At 43.9% G+C, this 23,305-nt stretch overlaps 1 protein-coding gene across 6 annotated transcripts in view; it reads right to left on the reverse strand.

Moving 5' to 3' along the window:
* Positions 1-23,305, reverse strand: part of EML5 (EMAP like 5) — a 151,480-nt gene that overhangs the window by 24,635 nt on the left and 103,540 nt on the right. For all 6 annotated transcript variants that reach the window (XM_056545621.1, XM_056545622.1, XM_056545623.1 and 3 more), the window contains exons 10-20: positions 19,649-19,861; positions 19,335-19,502; positions 19,127-19,233; positions 16,878-16,993; positions 16,493-16,679; positions 14,356-14,461; positions 7,138-7,231; positions 5,923-6,023; positions 4,214-4,416; positions 3,232-3,343; positions 1,297-1,424 (exon numbers count right to left, since the gene is read on the reverse strand). In XM_056545621.1, coding sequence (XP_056401596.1) covers positions 1,297-1,424; positions 3,232-3,343; positions 4,214-4,416; positions 5,923-6,023; positions 7,138-7,231; positions 14,356-14,461; positions 16,493-16,679; positions 16,878-16,993; positions 19,127-19,233; positions 19,335-19,502; positions 19,649-19,861 — 1,535 coding nt within the window. The remainder of the gene's footprint in view (positions 1-1,296; positions 1,425-3,231; positions 3,344-4,213; positions 4,417-5,922; positions 6,024-7,137; positions 7,232-14,355; positions 14,462-16,492; positions 16,680-16,877; positions 16,994-19,126; positions 19,234-19,334; positions 19,503-19,648; positions 19,862-23,305) is intronic.

The following is a 23,305-nucleotide window of genomic DNA, read 5'->3' on the forward strand; positions in this document are numbered from 1 at the left end:
AGCAGCACAGAGTATTACAGGACAGATCTACAGCAGCACAGAGTATTACAGGACAGATCTACAGCAGCACAGAGTATTACAGGACAGATCTACAGCAGCGCAGAGTATTACAGGACAGATCTACAGCAGAACAGAGTATTACAGGACAGATCTACAGCAGCACAGAGTATTACAGGACAGATCTACAGCAGCACAGAGTAGACACAGGACAGATCTACAGCAGCACAGAGAATTACAGGACAGATCTACAGCAGCACAGAGTATTACAGGACAGATCTACAGCAGCACAGAGTATTACAGGACAGATCTACAGCAGCACAGAGTATTACAGGACAGATTTACAGCAGCGCAGAGTATTACAGGACAGATCTACAGCAGAACAGAGTATTACAGGACAGATCTACAGCAGCACAGAGTATTACAGGACAGATGTACAGCAGAACAGAGTATTACAGGACAGATCTACAGCAGCACAGAGTATTACAGGACAGATCTACAGCAGCACAGAGTATTACAGGACAGATCTACAGCAGCACAGATTATTACAGGATAGATCTACAGCAGCACAGAGTATTACAGGACAGATCTACAGCAGCACAGAATATTACAGGGCAGATCTACAGCAGCACAGAGTATTACAGGACAGATCTACAGCAGCACAGAGTATTACAGGACAGATCTACAGCAGCACAGAGTATTACAGGACAGATCTACAGCAGCACAGAGTATTACAGGACAGATCTACAGCAGCGCAGAGTATTACAGGACAGATCTACAGCAGAACAGAGTATTACAGGACAGATCTACAGCAGCGCAGAGTATTACAGGACAGATCTACAGCAGCACAGAGTATTACAGGACAGATCTACAGCAGCACAGATTATTACAGGATAGATCTACAGCAGCACAGAGTATTACAGGACAGATCTACAGCAGCACAGATTATTACAGGATAGATCTACAGCAGCACAGAGTATTACAGGACAGATCTACAGCAGCACAGAGTAGACACAGGACAGATCTACAGCAGCACAGAGTAGACACAGGACAGATCTACAGCAGCACAGAGTATTACAGGACAGATCTACAGCAGCACAGAGTATTACAGGACAGATCTACAGCAGCACAGAGTATTACAGGACAGATCTACAGCAGCACAGAGTATTACAGGACAGATCTACAGCAGCGCAGAGTATTACAGGACAGATCTACAGCAGCGCAGAGTATTACAGGACAGATCTACAGCAGCACAGAGCATTACAGGATGTGCAATGCATTGAGATTGGAGACAGGTACCTGGACGAGCAGGGTGACGGGGCCACTCTTGTCAATCTCCAGGATCTCACCATTCTTCGTTCCCACTAGGATATGGCCGTGTCCCAGCGATATGGCACGTATGGAGGGGTTGTCTTCTAGGAGCAGCCCTGGAATGGAGACACATACAGAGGGTCAGAGGGTGGATGGAGTGAGAATCAGTGCACACAGTATGTTGTGTATAGTGTAGTGTGTACAGTGCAGTCAGTGAGTTGTGTACAGTGCAATCAGTGCATGCAGTACGATGTATACAGTGCAGTCAGTGCATGCAGTGTGGTGTGTGCGTACAGTGCAGTTAGTGCCTGCAGTGTGGTGTGAGCAGGGCAGTCAGTGCATGCAGTGTGATGTGTACAGTGCAGTCAGTGCATGCAGTGTGATGTGTACAGTGCAGTCAGTGCATGCAGTGTGGTGTGTACAGTGCAGTCAGTGCATGCAGTGTGATGTGTACAGTGCAGTCAGTGCATGCAGTGTGATGTGTACAGTGCAGTCAGTGCATGCAGTGTGCTGTGTACAGTGCAGTCAGTGCATGCAGTGTGATGTGTACAGTGCAGTCAGTGCATGCAGTGTGATGTGTACAGTGCAGTCAGTGCATGCAGTATGGTGTGTACAGTGCAGTCAGTGTGATGTGTACAGTGCAGTCAGTACAGTCAGTGTGATGTGTACAGTGCAGTCAGTGCATGCAGTGTGATGTGTACAGTGCAGTCAGTGCATGCAGTGTGATGTGTACAGTGCAGTCAGTGCATGCAGTGTGCTGTGTACAGTGCAGTCAGTGCATGCAGTGTGATGTGTACAGTGCAGTCAGTGCATGCAGTGTGATGTGTACAGTGCAGTCAGTGCATGCAGTGTGGTGTGTACAGTGCAGTCAGTGTGATGTGTACAGTGCAGTCAGTACAGTCAGTGTGATGTGTACAGTGCAGTCAGTGCATGCAGTGTGATGTGTACAGTGCAGTCAGTGCATGCAGTGTGTACAGTGCAGTCAGTGCATGCAGTGTGATGTGTACAGTGCAGTCAGTCAGTGCAGTGTGATGTGTACAGTGCAGTCAGTGCATGCTGTGTGTACAGTGCAGTCATTGCATGCAGTGTGGTGTGTACAGTGCAGTCATTGCATGTAGTGTGATGTTTACAGTGCAGTCAGTGCATGCGATGTGATGTGTACAGTGCAGTCAGTGCATGCAGTGTGGGGTGTGTGTGTGTGTGTGTGTGTGTACACACAGTGCAGTCAGTGCATGCAGTGTGGTGTGTACAATGCAGCCAGTGCATGCAGTGTGATGTGTACAGTGCAGTCAGTGCATGCAGCGTGATGTGTACAGTGCAGTCAGTGCATGCAGTGTGGTGTGTGTACAGTGCAGTCAGTGCATGCAGTGTGATGTGTACAGTGCAGTCAGTGCATGCAGTGTGATGTGTACAGTGCAGTCAGTGCATGCAGTGTGATGTGTACAGTGCAGTCAGTGCATGCAGTGTGATGTGTACAGTGCAGTCAGTGCATGCAGTGTGCTGTGTACAGTGCAGTCAGTGCATGCAGTGTGATGTGTACAGTGCATGCAGTGTGGTGTGTACAGTGCATGCAGTGTGATGTGTACAGTGCAGTCAGTGCATGCAGTGTGATGTGTACAGTGCATGCAGCATGTTGTGTACAGTGCAGTCAGTGCATGCAGTGTGGTGTGTACAGTGCATGCAGTGTGGTGTGTACAGTGCAGTCAGTGCATGCAGTGTGGTGTGTACAGTGCATGCAGTGTGATGTGTACAGTGCAGTCAGTGCATGCAGCATGTTGTGTACAGTGCAGTCAGTGCATGCAGTGTGGTGTGTACAGTGCATGCAGTGTGGTGTGTACAGTGCAGTCAGTGCATGCAATGTGGTGTGTACAGTGCAGTCAGTGCATGCAGTGTGATGTGTACAGTGCAGTGAGTTTTTGTCACCTTTAGAGCCCGGAGCCAGTGCAGCCCTTTTGATTGCGTAGGTTTTGAGGCAACGTTCAAAGGCATCGTCCCACAGCGCCACCACTCCGTCCTTCCCACCAGTCACAAATCCCTGGGGACAAGAAACATGGCTCTCAGACTCCACATTGCTCGGGCGGGTTTGCTGCAGTTCAGAACTAACACCGAGACCTCCGCTATCCCGCCATACTGTGCACACAAGGAGAGGTATGTACTGTCTACACTGATACACTGCATCAAACCCTCAGCTGTGAGAAGTAGAAGGTCTGTATCAGTTTTTAGTCTCTGGTATACACAAGAACGTTCCAATTCAATGACAACAAAAGCAGAGATCTTGAAAGTGATACAGAATGAATCTACTTAAAGGGGTACTCCAGCGATCAACTGGTGGCAGAAAGTTAAACAGAATTACTTCTATTAAAAAATCTTAATCCTTCCTGTACTTATCAGCTGCTGAATACTACAGAGGAAATTATTTTCTTTTTGGAACACAGAGCTCTCTGCTGACATCACGAGCACAGTGCTCTCTGCTGACATCTCTGTCCATTTTATGAACTGTCCAGAACAGCAAATGTTTGCTATGGGGATTTCTTTTTACCCTGGACAGTTCCTAAAAATGGACAGAGATGTCAGCAGAGAGCACTGTGGTCATGATTCAGCAGAGAGCTCTGTGTTTCAAACGGAAAAGAATTTCCACTGTAGTATTCAGCAGCTAATAAGTACAGGAAGGATTCATATTTTTTTATAGAAGTAATTTACAAATCTGTTTAACTTTCTGGCACCAATTGATTTAAAAAAAAAAACCGGAGTACCCCTTTAATATTAATCAGAAATTTGCAGAACTTTTCACTATATAATTATCGAAAATTAAAACCCCACGTTTGACCCCCATCCAGGCTCCACCATGTGACCGGAGTCCAGGACGTATCAGTGACGCAGCGGGGGGCGCTCTCCGGTCTCTCACCTTATCCAGGGCGTGCATGCTGAACACCGGCCCGTCGTGGGCCTTCACCGTCTTCATCAGGAACATGTCTCTCCAGATACAGACGTCCCCGTTGGAGGTCCCTGTGAAGGACATGTCCTCCGTCCAGCCATACACCACACACATCACTGTGTCAATCTTCGAGCCCGTCCCTATACAAGCCTTGCGTCCGATCAGACCCCCGCCTGCCAGAGGGGTAAACACATGACATTCAGGGGTAATTACTTTCCCCATTACAGTTCCTAACACTGAATAGCGCTAGCCCATCTTCTCTAACCATCTATACCAGTGTTTCCCAACCAGGGGACCTCCAGCTGTTGCAAAACTACAGCTCCCAGAATGCCTTTGGCTGTCCGAGCATGCTGGAAGTTGTAGTTTTGCAACTGCTGGAGGCATCCTGGTTAGGAAACACTGCCTTACATAAAAGGTCTTAAAACAGTGTTTCCCAACCAGGGTGCCTCCAGCTGTTGCAAAACTACAACTCCCAGAATGCCTGAAAGTACGCAGATAATTTTATTATAAATGCTACAAATCTATTTTAGCACAAAAAATGACGCCTGTATACTCCACTTCCCCAGGGGGTACAGGGTGCGGGACATTAGTTGTTGTGCGTCTTTTCATCCTTTTAAAACTTCACTCAGTCTACTATGTTGCACAAACAATGCACATGAAAAGAAATTTTATGCAAGGGGTTAAAGACCCCCCCATAATGTACGTAATCCTAAATGCAGACTGTGCCCCTACATCAGTGTTTCCCAACCAGGGAGCCTCCAGCAGTTGCAAAACTACAACTCCCAGCACGCTCGGACAGCCTTTGGCTGTCCGAGCATGCTGGGAGTTGTAGTTTTGCAACCGCTGGAGGCGCCCTGGTTGGGAAACACTGCCCTACATAAAAGGTCTTAAAGGGGTACTCCGGTAGAAATCTTTTTTTCTTAAATCAACTGGTGCCAGAAAGTTAAACAGATTTTGTAAATTACTTCTATTAAAAAATCTTTACCCTTCCAGTACTTTTTAGGGGCTGTATACTACAGAGAAAATGCTTTTCTTTTTGGATTTCTCTTCTGTCACGACCACAGTGCTCTCTGCTGACCTCTGCTGTCCATTTTAGAAACTGTCCAGAGCAGGAGAAAATCCCCATAGCAAACATACGCTGCTCTGGACAGTTCCTAAAGTGGACAGAGAGGTCAGCAGAGAGCACTGTGGTCGTGACAGAAAAGAAATCCAAAAAGAAAAGCATTTCCTCTGTAGTATACAGCCCCTAAAAAGTACTGGAAGGATTAAGATTGTTTAATAGAAGTAATTTACAAATCTGTTTAACTTTCTGGCACCAGTTGATTTAAAAAAGAAAAGTTTTCCACATTAGTACCCCTTTAAAACAGTGTTTCCGAACAAGTGTGCCTCCAGCTGCTGCAAAATTATAACTCCTAGGATGTCTTTGTCTGTCATGCTGGGAGTTGTAGTTTTGCAACAGCTGGAGGCACACTGGTTTTGGACACACTGCTTTAGATAGTAAGCTCTGTGGACAAGACCATCATCCACCCGCGGTTATTAGACACGGTGATGATGTAGCCGGCGCAGTGCGCAGGTGCCATCTTTATTGACATGTATATTATCCTATAGTAATGACAGTAAGAGAAGCTCAGACTGATAACCAGGGTACAATCCTCTATGTATCAGTTCACACAATGCACCTGCGCGCCTCCAGAACCTCAGGTGCTTCACTCCGGCAGTGATCAGTTTGTCGGGAATGTAGGGGTTAATCTTCACCACAAAGATTTTGTCTTTACTTCCCCTGCAAAATAGATCAGAAATAAAGGATCAGCGAGGAGCGGGAGAGGATCAGCGAGGAGCGGGAGAGAATCAGCGAGGAGTGGGAGAGGCCCAGGGAGGGTCTGGTCTGGGGTCTGATAATTTAAGGGTCTGTTCTGGGGTCTGATAATTTAGGGGTCTGGTCTGGGGTCTGATAATTTAAGGGTCTGTTCTGGGGTCTGATAATTTAGGGGTCTGGTCTGGGGTCTGATAATTTAGGGGTCTGGTCTGGGGTCTGATAATTTAGGGGTCTGGTCTGGGGTCTGATAATTTAGGGGTCTGGTGTCTGATAATTTAGGGGTCTGGTGTCTGATAATTTAGGGGTCTGGTCTGGGGTCTGATAATTTAGGGGTCTGGTCTGTGGTCTGATAATTTAGGGGTCTGGTCTGGGGTCTGATAATTTAGGGGTCTGGGGTCTGATAATTTAGGGGTCTGGTCTGTGGTCTGATAATTTAGGTCAGGGGTCTGATAATTTATGGATCTGGTCTGGGGTAATTTCTAGCAATTTAGGGGTCAGGTCTGGGCCTGTTATTTTGTGTAGCCTGTAATGGTATGGCACACCTGGCCTATTTATTTAGTTTTGATGTTTAATGTAACTTACAGAGAGCGTCATTGCCTTAAATTTCCCACGGAGCTGATAAATGTCCCGGAGGCTTCTTGTAGTTACACCTCATGCTCCTCATGCTCCTTTGTCTAGTTTTTATTCATGTTTATTAATAGACTTCGTGCTTCGATTACTCAATTTTAAATTTCTAAATCTCTGCTTCCTGTCAAGGAACAGAAAGACTAAGATATGTAAAAACCCATCCTGACCTTCCCCTGTTCACACAGCTGAGGGCTTGTTACAGTGGATCAGTGAAGGCGCTGACCTAAACACAGAAGCACAAACCTCATTTCTTTCTTTGCTTATACAATGTTTGACTGATCCTCAGCTGTGAGAGCAAAACTCAGGGTCTTGGCCCCCGAATGTCATTGGGAAGGTTTCTATTCCCTGACAAAAAGCAGAGTAATTTGTGCAGAAATTGTCACGTCTATTATTTGTTCTACAATAAACGACTGGTCAATGCAATGAGTAGCACGAGCATTTATGATCCTACCTGACTGACGACAGCTTCTCGCCTTTTTTCCAGTCCCATAAGACCACGGTGTGATAGTCGTCAATGCCGACAGAGGCCAAACGCTTCCCGTCCGCTGCGCAGAAAAAATTACTACATTATATTCATACCACTAGAGAAAATTAAAATTATGTGTGTGTGTATGTATATATATATATATATATATATATATATATATATATTATATAGCAACAGGAGAATACAGCAGCACACTGCTAGCACAAAGATATAGATAAAACATGAGTATATAGATACAACATGAGAAGCTATTCAGCTATGTGCAGTAATGAAATAGTGAGATACTTAGCTTGCAATTTGGCGGCCAAATAGCTTGAACCGTCCCACCACGGTAAGGTGATCTCATTGGGACAGACCCTACACTATGGATATGCCTCTGTGTGAACAGATCAGCAGGCATTGCAGGATCTGAAACATCCAAATCACCTTATATACACCTGATAGAGGTGGGTGGGGTGCAAGAACCAACATGGAGGTAGCCACTCCCCCGTATGTGTAATACAACCAAAGAATAAGTTGGCCAGCACTATTGATTCCAAGTAGCTTGAACCGTCCCACCACGGTAAGGTGATCTCATTGGGACGGACCCTACACTATGAATATTCACTATTCATAGTGTAGGGTCCGTCCCAATGAGATCACCTTACCGTGGTGGGACGGTTCAAGCTATTTGGCCGCCAAATTGCAAGCTAAGTATCTCACTATTTCATTACTGCACCATATATATGTTTTATATGTTTTATCTATATCTTTATCTATATCTTTGTGCTATCAGTGTGCTGCTGTATTCTTCTGTTGCTGTATATTTAACCCAGCAGCCTGCACCTGTAAGCCAGGTCTGTATGATAGTTTGGAATCAATAGTGCTGGCCAACTTATTCTTTGTTTGTTTATATATATATATATATATATATATATAAAAATAATGCAACATATATTCTCACCTAATATTGGGAGATGAAAGTGCAAACAACAGTGGCCAATCGGAGTGTTTTAGGCTGGCAGCCATATTGGGTAAGGTGCAGAGTGTTGGCTCTATAAAGTTGTTTAGTTTTATCCATGCACATTCCTGGGTCTGATAATGTGAGATCTTCAGAATTATTACAATGCTGCAGGATGGAAAGAAACTTCCAAAATGTCACTGATGCAATGATGATTCTCAAGGTGAGATTAGTGGTTGTCATTACCACAAGTGACCACAAGATGGCAATGCTCACACTGCCATCAAACAGAGATGAGTGTGAATCTACAGACCGATACGTTAAAGGGGTACTCCAGCCCCAAGACATCTTATCCCCTATCCAAAGGACAGGGGATAAGATGTCTGATCGCGGGGGTCCCGCCACTGGGGACCCCCGCAATCTAGCATGCATCACCCATGTGTAAGCACTGCTGGAAGCGCTCTCAGTATTATGCCTCCCGACCACGGGGATGGAATATCTTGACGTCACGACTCCGCCCCCGTGTGACATCACACCACGCCCCATCAGCCGTCACGCCCCTTCCCATAGACTTGCATGGAGGGGGCGGGGCGTGATGCCACACGGGGGCGGAGTAGGGGCGTGATGTCACACGGGGGCGTAGTCGTGACGTCCCGATACTCAATCCCCGTGGTCGGAAGGCATAATACTGAGAGCCTCCAGCGCTTCCAGCAGTGCTTACAGGTGGGTGCTGCATGTTAGATTGCGGGGGTCCCCAGTGGCGGGACCCCCGTGATCAGACATCTTATCCCCTATGCTTTGGATAGGGGATAAGATGTCTTAGAGCCGGAGTACCCCTTTAATGACTGATAACAGAGAATGACAGATTGCACTAAACTGCACAGCCACTAAGGGGCAGCAGACTTGAGGTGCAGTCCCCCCATTAGGGCTGTGTTCACACCTTGTGGTTTTGTTTTAATTCTCCCCCATTTTCTCCCCTGGCTCGCTCTATCCGCTATTATATATAATGGGCAGAATCCATGGGGGAGGGGGGCTTATAGACATTCCGCTCGTAGGGTCTTATGTATAATGGATGTGACAGGTCCGTGGTGAGCGTTCGGGGATTAACGCCCCCACAGTAAACGCCCCCCCCCCCCCCCCTGTAATCTGCCGCTTCACTAAAATGATGGAAGAAATCAAATGGTAAAAAGTCCGGAATATAAACGCATCAGTGTTATAGCGAGAGAGCGACAAAGATGGAGGAATATAATGATAGAAGCGTCACATCGTATTCACTCACACAACGTAACATCACTAGTCAATGGGGGTAAATACAACGTAACATCACTAGTCAATGGGGGTAAATACAACGTAACATCACTAGTCAATGGGGGTAAATACAACGTAACATCACTAGTCAATGGCGGTAAATACAACGTAACATCACTAGTCAATGGCGGTAAATACAACGTAACATCACTAGTCAATGGGGTAAATACAACGTAACATCACTAGTCAATGGGGGTAAATACAACGTAACATCACTAGTCAATGGGGGTAAATACAACGTAACATCACTAGTCAATGGGGGTAAATACAATGTAACATCACTAGTCAATGGGGGTAAATACAATGTAACATCACTAGTCAATGGGGGTAAATACAATGTAACATCACTAGTCAATGGGAGTAAATACAATGTTACATCACTAGTCAATGGGGGTAAATACTAGTGATATTACATTGTATTTACCCCCATTGACTAGTGATGTCACATTGTATTTACCCCATTGACTAGTGATGTTACATTGTATTTACTCCCATTGACTAGTGATGTTATGTTGTATTTACTCCCATTGACTAGTGATGTTACGTTGTATTTACCCCATTGACTAGTGATGTTACGTTGTATTTACCCCATTGACTAGTGATGTTACGTTGTATTTACCCCACTGACTAGTGATGTTACATTGTATTTACTCCCATTTGACTAGTGATGTTACATTGTATTTACCCCCATTGACTAGTGATGTCACATTGTATTTACCCCCATTGACTAGTGATGTCACATTGTATTTACCCCCATTGACTAGTGATGTTACGTTGTATTTACTCCCATTGACTAGTGATGTTACGTTGTATTTACCCCATTGACTAGTGATGTTACGTTGTATTTACCCCCATTGACTAGTGATGTTACGTTGTATTTACCCCCATTGACTAGTGATGTTACATTGTATTTACCCCCATTGACTAGTGATGTTATGTTGTATTTACTCCCATTGACTAGTGATGTTACGTTGTATTTACCCCATTGACTAGTGATGTTACGTTGTATTTACCCCATTGACTAGTGATGTTACGTTGTATTTACCCCACTGACTAGTGAAGTCACATTGTATTTACCCCATTGACTAGTGATGTTACATTGTATTTACTCCCATTGACTAGTGATGTTACATTGTATTTACCCCCATTGGCTAGTGATGTCACATTGTATTTACCCCATTGACTAGTGATGTTACATTGTATTTACTCCCATTGACTAGTAATGTTACATTGTATTTACCCCATTGACTAGTGATGTTACATTGTATTTACCCCCATTGACTAGTGATATCACATTGTATTTACCCCATTGACTAGTGATGTTACATTGTATTTACTCCCATTGACTAGTAATGTTACATTGTATTTACCCCATTGACTAGTGATGTCACATTGTATTTACCCCATTGACTAGTGATGTTACACTGTGTTTACCCCATTGACTAGTAATGTTACTTTGTATTTACTCCCATTGACTAGTGTTGTTATGTTGTATTTACCCCGATTGACTAGTGATGTTACGTTGTATTTAACCCCATTGACTAGTGATGTAACATTGTATTTACCCCATTGACTAGTGATGTTACTTTGTATTTACTCCCATTGACTAGTGATGTTACATTGTATTTACCCCCATTGACTAGTGATGTTACGTTATATTTAACCCATTGACTAGTAATGTTACATTGTATTTACCCCCATTGACTAGTGATGTAACATTGTATTTACTCCCATTGACTAGTGATGTAACATTGTATTTACTCCCATTGACTAGTGATGTTACGTTGTATTTACCCCCATTGACTAGTGATGTTACGTTGTATTTACCCCCATTGACTAGTGATGTTACGTTGTGCTTACCCCATTGACTAGTGATGTTACATTGTATTTACCTCCATTGACTAGTGATGTTACATTGTATTTACCCCATTTGCTAGTGATGTTACGTTGTATTTACCCCCATTGACTAGTGATGTTACTTTGTATTTACCTCCATTGACTAGTGATGTTACATTGTATTTACCCCCTTGACTAGTGATGTTGCATTGTATTTACCCCATTGACTAGTGATGTTACATTGTATTTACCCCATTGACTAGTGATGTTACATTGTATTTACTCCCATTGACTAGTGATGTTACATTGTATTTACCCCATTGACTAGTGATGTTACGTTGTATTTACCCCCATTGACTAGTGATGTTACATTGTATTTACCCCATTGACTAGTGATGTTACGTTGTATTTACTCCCATTGACTAGTGATGTTACGTTGTATTTACCCCCATTGACTAGTGATGTTACATTGTATTTACCCCATTGACTAGTGATGTTACGTTGTATTTACCCCCATTGACTAGTGATGTTACATTGTATTTACCCCCATTGACTAGTGATGTCACATTGTATTTACCCCCATTGACTAGTGATGTTACGTTGTATTTACTCCCATTGACTAGTGATGTTACGTTGTATTTACTCCATTGACTAGTGATGTTACGTTGTATTTACCCCCATTGACTAGTGATGTTACGTTGTATTTACCCCCATTGACTAGTGATGTTACATTGTATTTACCCCCATTGACTAGTGATGTTATGTTGTATTTACTCCCATTGACTAGTGATGTTACGTTGTATTTACCCCATTGACTAGTGATGTTACGTTGTATTTACCCCATTGACTAGTGATGTTACGTTGTATTTACCCCACTGACTAGTGAAGTCACATTGTATTTACCCCATTGACTAGTGATGTTACATTGTATTTACTCCCATTGACTAGTGATGTTACATTGTATTTACCCCCATTGGCTAGTGATGTCACATTGTATTTACCCCATTGACTAGTGATGTTACATTGTATTTACTCCCATTGACTAGTAATGTTACATTGTATTTACCCCATTGACTAGTGATGTTACATTGTATTTACCCCCATTGACTAGTGATATCACATTGTATTTACCCCATTGACTAGTGATGTTACATTGTATTTACTCCCATTGACTAGTAATGTTACATTGTATTTACCCCATTGACTAGTGATGTCACATTGTATTTACCCCATTGACTAGTGATGTTACACTGTGTTTACCCCATTGACTAGTAATGTTACTTTGTATTTACTCCCATTGACTAGTGTTGTTATGTTGTATTTACCCCGATTGACTAGTGATGTTACGTTGTATTTAACCCCATTGACTAGTGATGTAACATTGTATTTACCCCATTGACTAGTGATGTTACTTTGTATTTACTCCCATTGACTAGTGATGTTACATTGTATTTACCCCCATTGACTAGTGATGTTACGTTATATTTAACCCATTGACTAGTAATGTTACATTGTATTTACCCCCATTGACTAGTGATGTAACATTGTATTTACTCCCATTGACTAGTGATGTAACATTGTATTTACTCCCATTGACTAGTGATGTTACGTTGTATTTACCCCCATTGACTAGTGATGTTACGTTGTATTTACCCCCATTGACTAGTGATGTTACGTTGTGCTTACCCCATTGACTAGTGATGTTACATTGTATTTACCTCCATTGACTAGTGATGTTACATTGTATTTACCCCATTTGCTAGTGATGTTACGTTGTATTTACCCCCATTGACTAGTGATGTTACTTTGTATTTACCTCCATTGACTAGTGATGTTACATTGTATTTACCCCCTTGACTAGTGATGTTGCATTGTATTTACCCCATTGACTAGTGATGTTACATTGTATTTACCCCATTGACTAGTGATGTTACATTGTATTTACTCCCATTGACTAGTGATGTTACATTGTATTTACCCCATTGACTAGTGATGTTACGTTGTATTTACCCCCATTGACTAGTGATGTTACATTGTATTTACCCCATTGACTAGTGATGTTACGTTGTATTTACTCCCATTGACTAGTGATGTTACGTTGTATTTACCCCCATTGACTAGTGATGTTACATTGTATTTACCCCATTGACTAGTGATGTTACGTTGTATTTACCCCCATTGACTAGTGATGTTACATTGTACTTACTCCCATTGTCTAGTGATGTTACATTGTATTTACCCCATTGACTAGTGATGTTACATTGTATTTACTCCCATTGACTAGTGATGTTACATTGTATTTACCCCATTGACTAGTGATGTTACGTTGTATTTACCCCATTGACTAGTGATGTTACGTTGTATTTACCCCCATTGACTAATGATGTTACATTGTACTTACTCCCATTGTCTAGTGATGTTACGTTGTATTTACCCCCATTGACTAGTGATGTTACATTGTATTTACCCCATTGACTAGTGATGTTACGTTGTATTTACCCCCATTGACTAGTGATGTTACATTGTACTTACTCCCATTGTCTAGTGATGTTACATTGTATTTACCCCATTGACTAGTGATGTTACATTGTATTTACTCCCATTGACTAGTGATGTTACATTGTATTTACCCCATTGACTAGTGATGTTACGTTGTATTTACCCCATTGACTAGTGATGTTACGTTGTATTTACCCCCATTGACTAGTGATGTTACATTGTACTTACTCCCATTGTCTAGTGATGTTACATTGTATTTACCCCATTGACTAGTGATGTTACATTGTATTTACTCCCATTGACAAGTGATGTTACATTGTATTTACCCCCTTGACTAGTGATGTTACATTGTATTTACCCCATTGACTAGTGATGTTACGTTGTATTTACCTTATTGACTAGTGATGTTACATTGTATTTACCCCATTGACTAGTGATGTTACATTGTATTTACCCCATTGACTAGTGATGTTACATTGTATTTACCCCATTGACTAGTGATGTTACGTTGTATTTACTCCCATTGACTAGTGATGTTACATAGTATTTAAGGGTAGTGTTATACATTTTAGAATTGTCCCTAGTTTTAGAGGAGTCACCTGAGAAGTCCACAGCGCACACCCCGTACTGGTGATGTCCCTTCAGCACAGAGAGAGGTTTGATTGTCTCGCAGTCCCAGACGTGCACCGTGCTGTCTCTGCCCACCTGGAAGACACGAAACGCGTGATCTGCAGATCCCTCCCCAATCCACAGCATTCACGGGAATACAAAGACAAGGCTACTGCTGCCCCTGCAGGAAAGCTGTGCACATGCTGGTACCAGTAGTTCCACAACAGATTAAAGGGGTATTACAGGAAAAAACTTTTTTTTCTTATATCAACTGGCTCCAGAAAGTTAAACAGATTTGTAAATTACTTCTATTAAAAATCCTTTCAATAATTGTCAGCTGCTGAAGTTGAGTTGTTCTTTTCTGTCTGACAACAGTGCTCTCTGCTGACATCTCTGCTTGTCTTGGGAACTGCACAGAGTAGAAGAGGTTTGCTATGGGGATTTGCTTCTACTCTGGACAGTTCCCGAGACAGGTGTCATCAGAGAGCACTTAGACAGAAAAGAACAGCTCAACTTCAGCAGCTCATAAGTACTGAAAGGATTAAAGGGGTATTCCAAGCAAAAACTTTTTTTTATATATCAACTGGCTCCGGAAAGTTAAACATATTTGTAAATTACTTCTATTAAAAAATCTTAATCCTTCCAATAGTTATTAGCTTCTGAAGTTGAGTTGTTGTTTTCTGTCTAACTGCTTTCTGATGACTCACATCCCAGGAACTGTGCAGTTCCTATGGGGATAGTCTCCCATCATGCACAGCTCCCGGGACGTGACATCATCATTGAGCAGTTAGACAGAAAACTTCAGAAGCTAATAACTATTGGAAGGATTAAGATTTTTTAATAGAAGTAATTTACAAATCTGTTTAACTTTCTGGAGCCAGTTTTTTTCCTGGAATACCCCTTTAAAGAACTGTTGTACTTATTGCAAAGTGAAGAAATAACTATATGCATCTTAATAACAATCTATGTATAATAAAATCCATTCATCAATACTAGAAAGATTCCCAACATGCGGCTCTCCAGCTATTGTAAAACTACAACTCCCATCATGCCCTGACAGCCGAAGGCTATCAGAGCATGATGGGAGTTGTAGTTTCGCAATAGCTGGAGAGATAGAGGATGCATATTGAATGATGGGATGCACTGAAGGCTGTAAGGGCATGATGGGAGTTGTAGTTTTGCAATAGCTGGACAGAGGATGACAAATAGTATGCAATGATGCAATGCACTGAAGGCTGCCAGTGCATGATGGGAGTTGTAGTTTTGAAAGAGCCAGAGAGACTGAAAATGGGAAACAGTTTGGAATAATGGGATGCACTGAAAGCTGAGAGTTCATAATGGGAGTTGTAGTTTTGCAACAGCTGGAGAGACAGAGGATGGGGAATTGTATTAAATGATGGGATGCACTGAAGGAAGCCAGGGCATGATGGGAGTTGTAGCTTTGCAATAGCTGGAGAGATAGAGGATGGGGAACAGTATTGAATGATGGGGATACACTGAAGGCTGAAAGGGCATGATGGGAGTTGTAGTCTTGCAATAGCTGGACAGAGGATGACAAATCGTATGCAATGCACTGAAGGCTGCCAGTGCATGATGGGAGTTGTAGTTTTGCAACACCCAGTGAGACTGAAAATGGGGAACAGTTTGAAATAATGGGATGCACTGAAGGCTGCCAGTGCATGATGGGAGTTGTAGCTTTGCAATAGCTGGAGAGATAGAGGATGGGGAATAGTATTGAATGATGGGATGCACTGAAGGCTGTAAGGGCATGATGGAAGTTGTAATTCTGCAACAGCTGGAGATATAGAGAATGAGGTATAGTATGTAATGAAGGGAAGCGCTGAAGGCTGCCAGTGCATGATGGGAATTTTAGTATTGCAAACGCTGAAGAGCCATCAGTTGGGATACTTTAATCTATACTGTATGTTCTTTTGCATGGACATGAGTTGAGGATTTTCGGGTTTTATAAAGTGCAGAGAAATTCAATTGTCCAATCCTTTATCTGGCAGCACCTCTGTCCACATTCCCTACAGATGCACACTCGGCCGGGCTGAGCATGCATGTGTATATTGGGAGAGTCAGCTGTGGGCTGAATGAGCATTTATCTGTCTAGGGAGCAGAACCTACCTGACCTGTGGCCACATAATCCTTCAGTGGATGAATGGCCAGGCAGAGAATATCATCCGTGTGGCCCAGATAGAACCTCTGCGTGTTCTGCTGCCGGTTGTACACCACGCCAATGGCCGCCACATGGTAAACAATCTCTCCCGTCTGGGTGTAAAAGAGGTTGCTCCGGCAGTCGTAGCCCCGGTACCTGCAGGATTAGCAGCAGTGATGATTATGTCACTCCCAGAGCTGCGCTCACACTTCTGCCGGCTGCTGCTTACAATCTGTCATCACCGACAGACACTTTCCTAAACTGAGCGCCTACAATACATTGCTATTTTATGTAAATCTGGACCAAATTTTAAGTGTGAGTCACATGACCTATGACACACAGACCGCTGCTCACCCGTGCACAAAATGCAGGCGTATGCTGTTCAAGGGAGCGCGTTCCCTCCTCTTAGAAGCACTTCTGTGTTTGTCTTTGCATTGTTCTTTAAGCTGAGGTAGATCTTCTTTATACACCTGGAATAGAATAAGGAAGATTTAGGACAAGATCACAGCCCCGCCCCCTGTACGACATCACCGATATAATATAATAGTAATATAATGATATGTGATCACAGCCCCGCCCCCTGTACGACATCACCGATATAATCGTAATATAATGACATGTGAAAACAGCCCCACCCCCTGTATGACATCACTGATATAATATAATCGTAATATAATGACATGTGATCACAGCCCCGCCCCCTGTATGACATCACTGATATAATATAATAGCAATATAATGACATGTGATCACAGCCCCGCCCCTGTATGACATCACTGATATAATATAATAGTAATATAATGACATGTGAACACAGCCCCGCCCCCTGTATGACATCACTGATATAATATAATAGTAATATAATGACATGTGATCACAGCCCCCTGTATGACATCACTGATATAATATAATAGTAATATAATGACATGTGATCACAGTCCGCCCCCTGTATGACATCACTGATATAATATAATAGTAATATAATGACATGTGAACACAGCCCCGCCCCCTGTATGACATCACTGATATAATATAATAGTAATATAATGACATGTGATCACAGCCCCGCCTCCTGTATGACATCACTGATATAATAGTAATATAATGACATGTGATCACAGCCCCGCCTCCTGCATGACATCACTGATATAATATAATAGTAATATAATGACATGTGATCACAGCCCCGCCCCCTGTATGACATCACTGATATAATATAAAAGTAATATAATGACATGTGATCACAGCCCCGCCCCCTGTATGACATCACTGATATAATAGTAATATAATGACATGTGATCACAGCCCCGCCCCTGTATGACATCACTGATATAATATAATAGTAATATAATGACATGTGAACACAGCCCCGCCCCCTGTATGACATCACTGATATAATATAATAGTAATATAATGACATGTGATCACAGCCCCGCCTCCTGTATGACATCACTGATATAATAGTAATATAATAACATGTGATCACAGCCCCGCCTCCAGCATGACATCACTGATATAATATAATAGTAATATAATGACATGTGATCACAGCACCGCCCCCTGTATGACATCACTGATATAATATAAAAGTAATATGATGACATGTGATCACAGCCCCGCCCCCTGTATGACAACACTGATATAATAGTAATATAATGACATGTGATCACAGCCCCGCCCCCTGTATGACATCACTGATATAATATAATAGTAATATAATGACATGTGATCACAGCCCCGCCCACTGTATGACATCACTGATATAATATAATAGTAATATAATAACATGTGATCACAGCCCCGCCCACTGTATGACATCACTGATATAATATAATAGTAATATAATAACATGTGATCACAGCCCCGCCCCCTGTATGACATCACTGATATAATATAATAGTAATATAATGACATGTGATCACAGCCCCGCCCCCTGTATGACATCACTGATATAATATAATAGTAATATAATAACATGTGATCACAGCCCCGCCCCCTGTATGACATCACTGATATAATATAATAGTAATATGACATGTGATCACAGCCCCGCCCCCTGTATGACATCGCTGATATAATATAATAGTAATATAATGACATGTGATCACAGCCCCGCCCCTGTATGACATCACTGATATAATATAATAGTAATATAATGACGTGTGATCACAGCCCCGCCCCTGTATGACATCACTGATATAATATAATAGTAATATAATGACATGTGCTCACAGCCCCGCCCCCTGTATGACATCACTGATATATAATAGTAATATAATGACATGTGATCACAGCCCCGCCCCCTGTATGACATCACTGACATCATATAATAGTGACTTGCTATAATATACGATGAATTATTAAGGTGAGCCGCTCAGGGCGATCAGATCGCACACTAGGTGAGTGCCCGCTCGCATGCAAATAGGAAACTTCAGCTTGTGACCCAGTTACCAGCGGTGATTGGGAGTCGCCTGGCGCTGCGTGTTTTTGGCTTCTGATGTCACGTCTGTGCAGACATATATACCGCTATCTAGCGCACAGTCTACCGCAGTATTTTCCCTCCTGTTGCTCTCCATGCTGGGAGTTGTATTTTTGCGATTTACCTGCCGCCGGTACGTAATCTGCGTCTCCTGTTCGATCTCAGAGTCCAGCTCTGGGACGTCAGACTGTTCGGAATCCGATTCATCGCTGTTAGAATCCATCAGACTCTCTGAAACCAAAAGATACAATGTTACAGAAGGTCGCAGGGATGCTGGGACTTGTAGTGCCTCCAGCAGATCCCAGACGTCTCCCTCCCCGGACTGTACTCACCTTGCGGAGCGATGTGCAGTGCGTCCTTCAATTTCCGGTCCGGGATGAACTTCCACTGAAACACAGAGTGATCGGCGCCACCGACGGAGACAATCCACTGGTAATCATGTGACCACCGCACGCTAGTCACATGGGCGGAGTGACCCAGGTACTTCCTAAACTTCGCTCCTGAAAAAACACAGAAAAGTAAAAATATGAAAGTTTATGTAAAGGTCCCTGTTCTATACCCCCTCCCCCACCCTGAAATACTCTGCCGATACCATCTGTAGTACAATCGAGAACGTATAACGATGTCATTACAATGGAGTCGTCACCTTTTCGTGGACACGGGTACCGGAAAAGCTTCACCACGCCGTAGTCATCGGCCGTCACCAGCACCTGCCCCAGATAGTTGGCATCCACAGAGTTAATCTCATTGATGTCAGAATATTTGGGTCCGATGCCGTTCACTTCGCTGCCGGTCACGCACGTCCATCGCGCCCACTGCACGCCTTTCAGCTCCTCCTTGTTGGCGACTTCCTTGCCCCCTGGGAACACAAGAATCATGAAGGATCAGAGCGGGATCCCTGCGGGTTTATGGGAAACATTCTAAGACCTTTCTGTGTATATGAGAAATTTCACGATAGAGCAGGGTTCCCCCACCTGAGGCTCTTAAGCTGATGAAAAACTACAACTCCCAGCATGCAGACTGTTAGAGAATGGCAGCACTGGTGAGACCTCTGCCACAGAGGATAAGAACTTATGTATTGGAGTTTCCATTTAAAGGGGTACTCCGCTGATCAGCATTTGGAACAAACTGTTCCGAACGCTGGAGCCGACGCCGGGAGCTCGTGATGTCACCGCCCCGCCCCCTCATGACATAAAGCTCCGCCCCTCAATGCAAGTCTATGGGAGGGGGGGTGACGGCAGTTATTACTGTCCCCTCATCTCCCCAGATCACAATTATTACTGTCCCCTCATCTCCCCAGATCACAGTTATTACTGTCCCCTCATCTCCCCACATCACAGTTATTACTGTCCCCTCATCTCCCCAGATCACAGTTATTACTGTCCCCTCATCTCCCCAGATCACAGTTATTACTGTCCCCTCATCTCCCTGCATCACAGTTATTACTGTCCCCTCATCTCCCTGCATTACAGTTATTACTGTCCCCTCATCTCCCTGCATCACAGTTATTACTGTCCCCTCATCTCCCTGGGTCACAGTTATTACTGTCCCCTCATCTCCCTGCATTACAGTTATTACTGTCCCCTCATCTCCCTGCATCACAGTTATTACTGTCCCCTCATCTCCCTGCATCACAGTTATTACTGTCCCCTCATCTCCCTGCATCACAGTCATTACTGTCCCCTCATCTCCCAGATCACAGTTATTACTGTCCCCTCATCTCCCAGATCACAGTTATTACTGTCCCCTCATCTCCCAGATCACAGTTATTACTGTCCCCTCATCTCCCCAGATCACAGTTATTACTGTCCCCTCATCTCCCCAGATCACAGTTATTACTGTCCCCTCATCTCCCCAGATCACAGTTATTACTGTCCCCTCATCTCCCTGCATCACAGTTATTACTGTCCCCTCATCTCCCCAGATCACAGTTATTACTGTCCCCTCATCTCCCCACATCACAGTTATTACTGTCCCCTCATCTCCCTGCATCACAGTTATTACTGTCCCCTCATCTCCCTGCATTACAGTTATTACTGTCCCCTCATCTCCCTGCATCACAGTTATTACTGTCCCCTCATCTCCCTGGGTCACAGTTATTACTGTACCCTCATCTCCCCAGATCACAGTTATTACTGTCCCCTCATCTCCCCAGATCACAGTTATTACTGTCCCCTCATCTCCCCAGATCACAGTTATTACTGTCCCCTCATCTCCCTGCATTACAGTTATTACTGTCCCCTCATCTCCCTGCATCACAGTTATTACTGTCCCCTCATCTCCCTGGGTCACAGTTATTACTGTACCCTCATCTCCCCAGATCACAGTTATTACTGTCCCCTCATCTCCCCAGATCACAGTTATTACTGTCCCCTCATCTCCCCAGATCACAGTTATTACTGTCCCCTCATCTCCCTGGGTCACAGTTATTACTGTCCCCTCATCTCCCTGCATCACAGTTATTACTGTCCCCTCATCTCCCCAGATCACATTTATTACTGTCCCCTCATCTCCCCAGATCACATTTATTACTGTCCCCTCATCTCCCCAGATCACATTTATTACTGTCCCCTCATCTCCCCAGATCACATTTATTACTGTCCCCTCATCTCCCTGCATCACAGTTATTACTGTCCCCTCATCTCCCTGCATCACAGTTATTACTGTCCCCTCATCTCCCTGCATTACAGTTATTACTGTCCCCTCATCTCCCTGCATCACAGTTATTACTGTCCCCTCATCTCCCTGGGTCACAGTTATTACTGTACCCTCATCTCCCCAGATCACAGTTATTACTGTCCCCTCATCTCCCCAGATCACAGTTATTACTGTCCCCTCATCTCCCTGGGTCACAGTTATTACTGTACCCTCATCTCCCCAGATCACATTTATTACTGTCCCCTCATCTCCCCAGATCACATTTATTACTGTCCCCTCATCTCCCTGCATCACAGTTATTACTGTCCCCTCATCTCCCTGCATTACAGTTATTACTGTCCCCTCATCTCCCTGCATCACAGTTATTACTGTCCCCTCATCTCCCTGGGTCACAGTTATTACTGTCCCCTCATCTCCCTGCATTACAGTTATTACTGTCCCCTCATCTCCCTGCATCACAGTTATTACTGTCCCCTCATCTCCCTGGGTCACAGTTATTACTGTACCCTCATCTCCCCAGATCACAGTTATTACTGTCCCCTCATCTCCCCAGATCACAGTTATTACTGTCCCCTCATCTCCCCAGATCACAGTTATTACTGTCCCCTCATCTCCCTGGGTCACAGTTATTACTGTACCCTCATCTCCCCAGATCACATTTATTACTGTCCCCTCATCTCCCCAGATCACATTTATTACTGTCCCCTCATCTCCCTGCATCACAGTTATTACTGTCCCCTCATCTCCCTGCATTACAGTTATTACTGTCCCCTCATCTCCCTGCATCACAGTTATTACTGTCCCCTCATCTCCCCAGATCACAGTTATTACTGTACCCTCATCTCCCCAGATCACAGTTATTACTGTCCCCTCATCTCCCCAGATCACAGTTATTACTGTACCCTCATCTCCCCAGATCACAGTTATTACTGTCCCCTCATCTCCCCAGATCACAGTTATTACTGTCCCCTCATCTCCCCAGATCACAGTTATTACTGTCCCCTCATCTCCCCGGGTCACAGTTATTACTGTCCCCTCATCTCCCTGCATCACAGTTATTACTGTCCCCTCATCTCCCCAGATCACAGTTATTACTGTCCCCTCATCTCCCTGCATCACAGTTATTACTGTCCCCTCATCTCCCCGGGTCACAGTTATTACTGTCCCCTCATCTCCCCAGATCACAGTTATTACTGTCCCCTCATCTCCCTGCATCACAGTTATTACTGTCCCCTCATCTCCCTGCATTACAGTTATTACTGTCCCCTCATCTCCCTGCATCACAGTTATTACTGTCCCCTCATCTCCCTGGGTCACAGTTATTACTGTACCCTCATCTCCCCAGATCACAGTTATTACTGTCCCCTCATCTCCCCAGATCACAGTTATTACTGTCCCCTCATCTCCCCAGATCACAGTTATTACTGTCCCCTCATCTCCCCAGATCACAGTTATTACTGTCCCCTCATCTCCCCGGGTCACAGTTATTACTGTCCCCTCATCTCCCTGCATCACAGTTATTACTGTCCCCTCATCTCCCCAGATCACAGTTATTAATGTCCCCTCATCTCCCTGCATCACAGTTATTACTGTCCCCTCATCTCCCCGGGTCACAGTTATTACTGTCCCCTCATCTCCCCAGATC

The sequence above is a fragment of the Hyla sarda genome, chromosome 11 (assembly GCF_029499605.1).
Source record: "Hyla sarda isolate aHylSar1 chromosome 11, aHylSar1.hap1, whole genome shotgun sequence".
NCBI lineage: Eukaryota > Metazoa > Chordata > Amphibia > Anura > Hylidae > Hyla > Hyla sarda.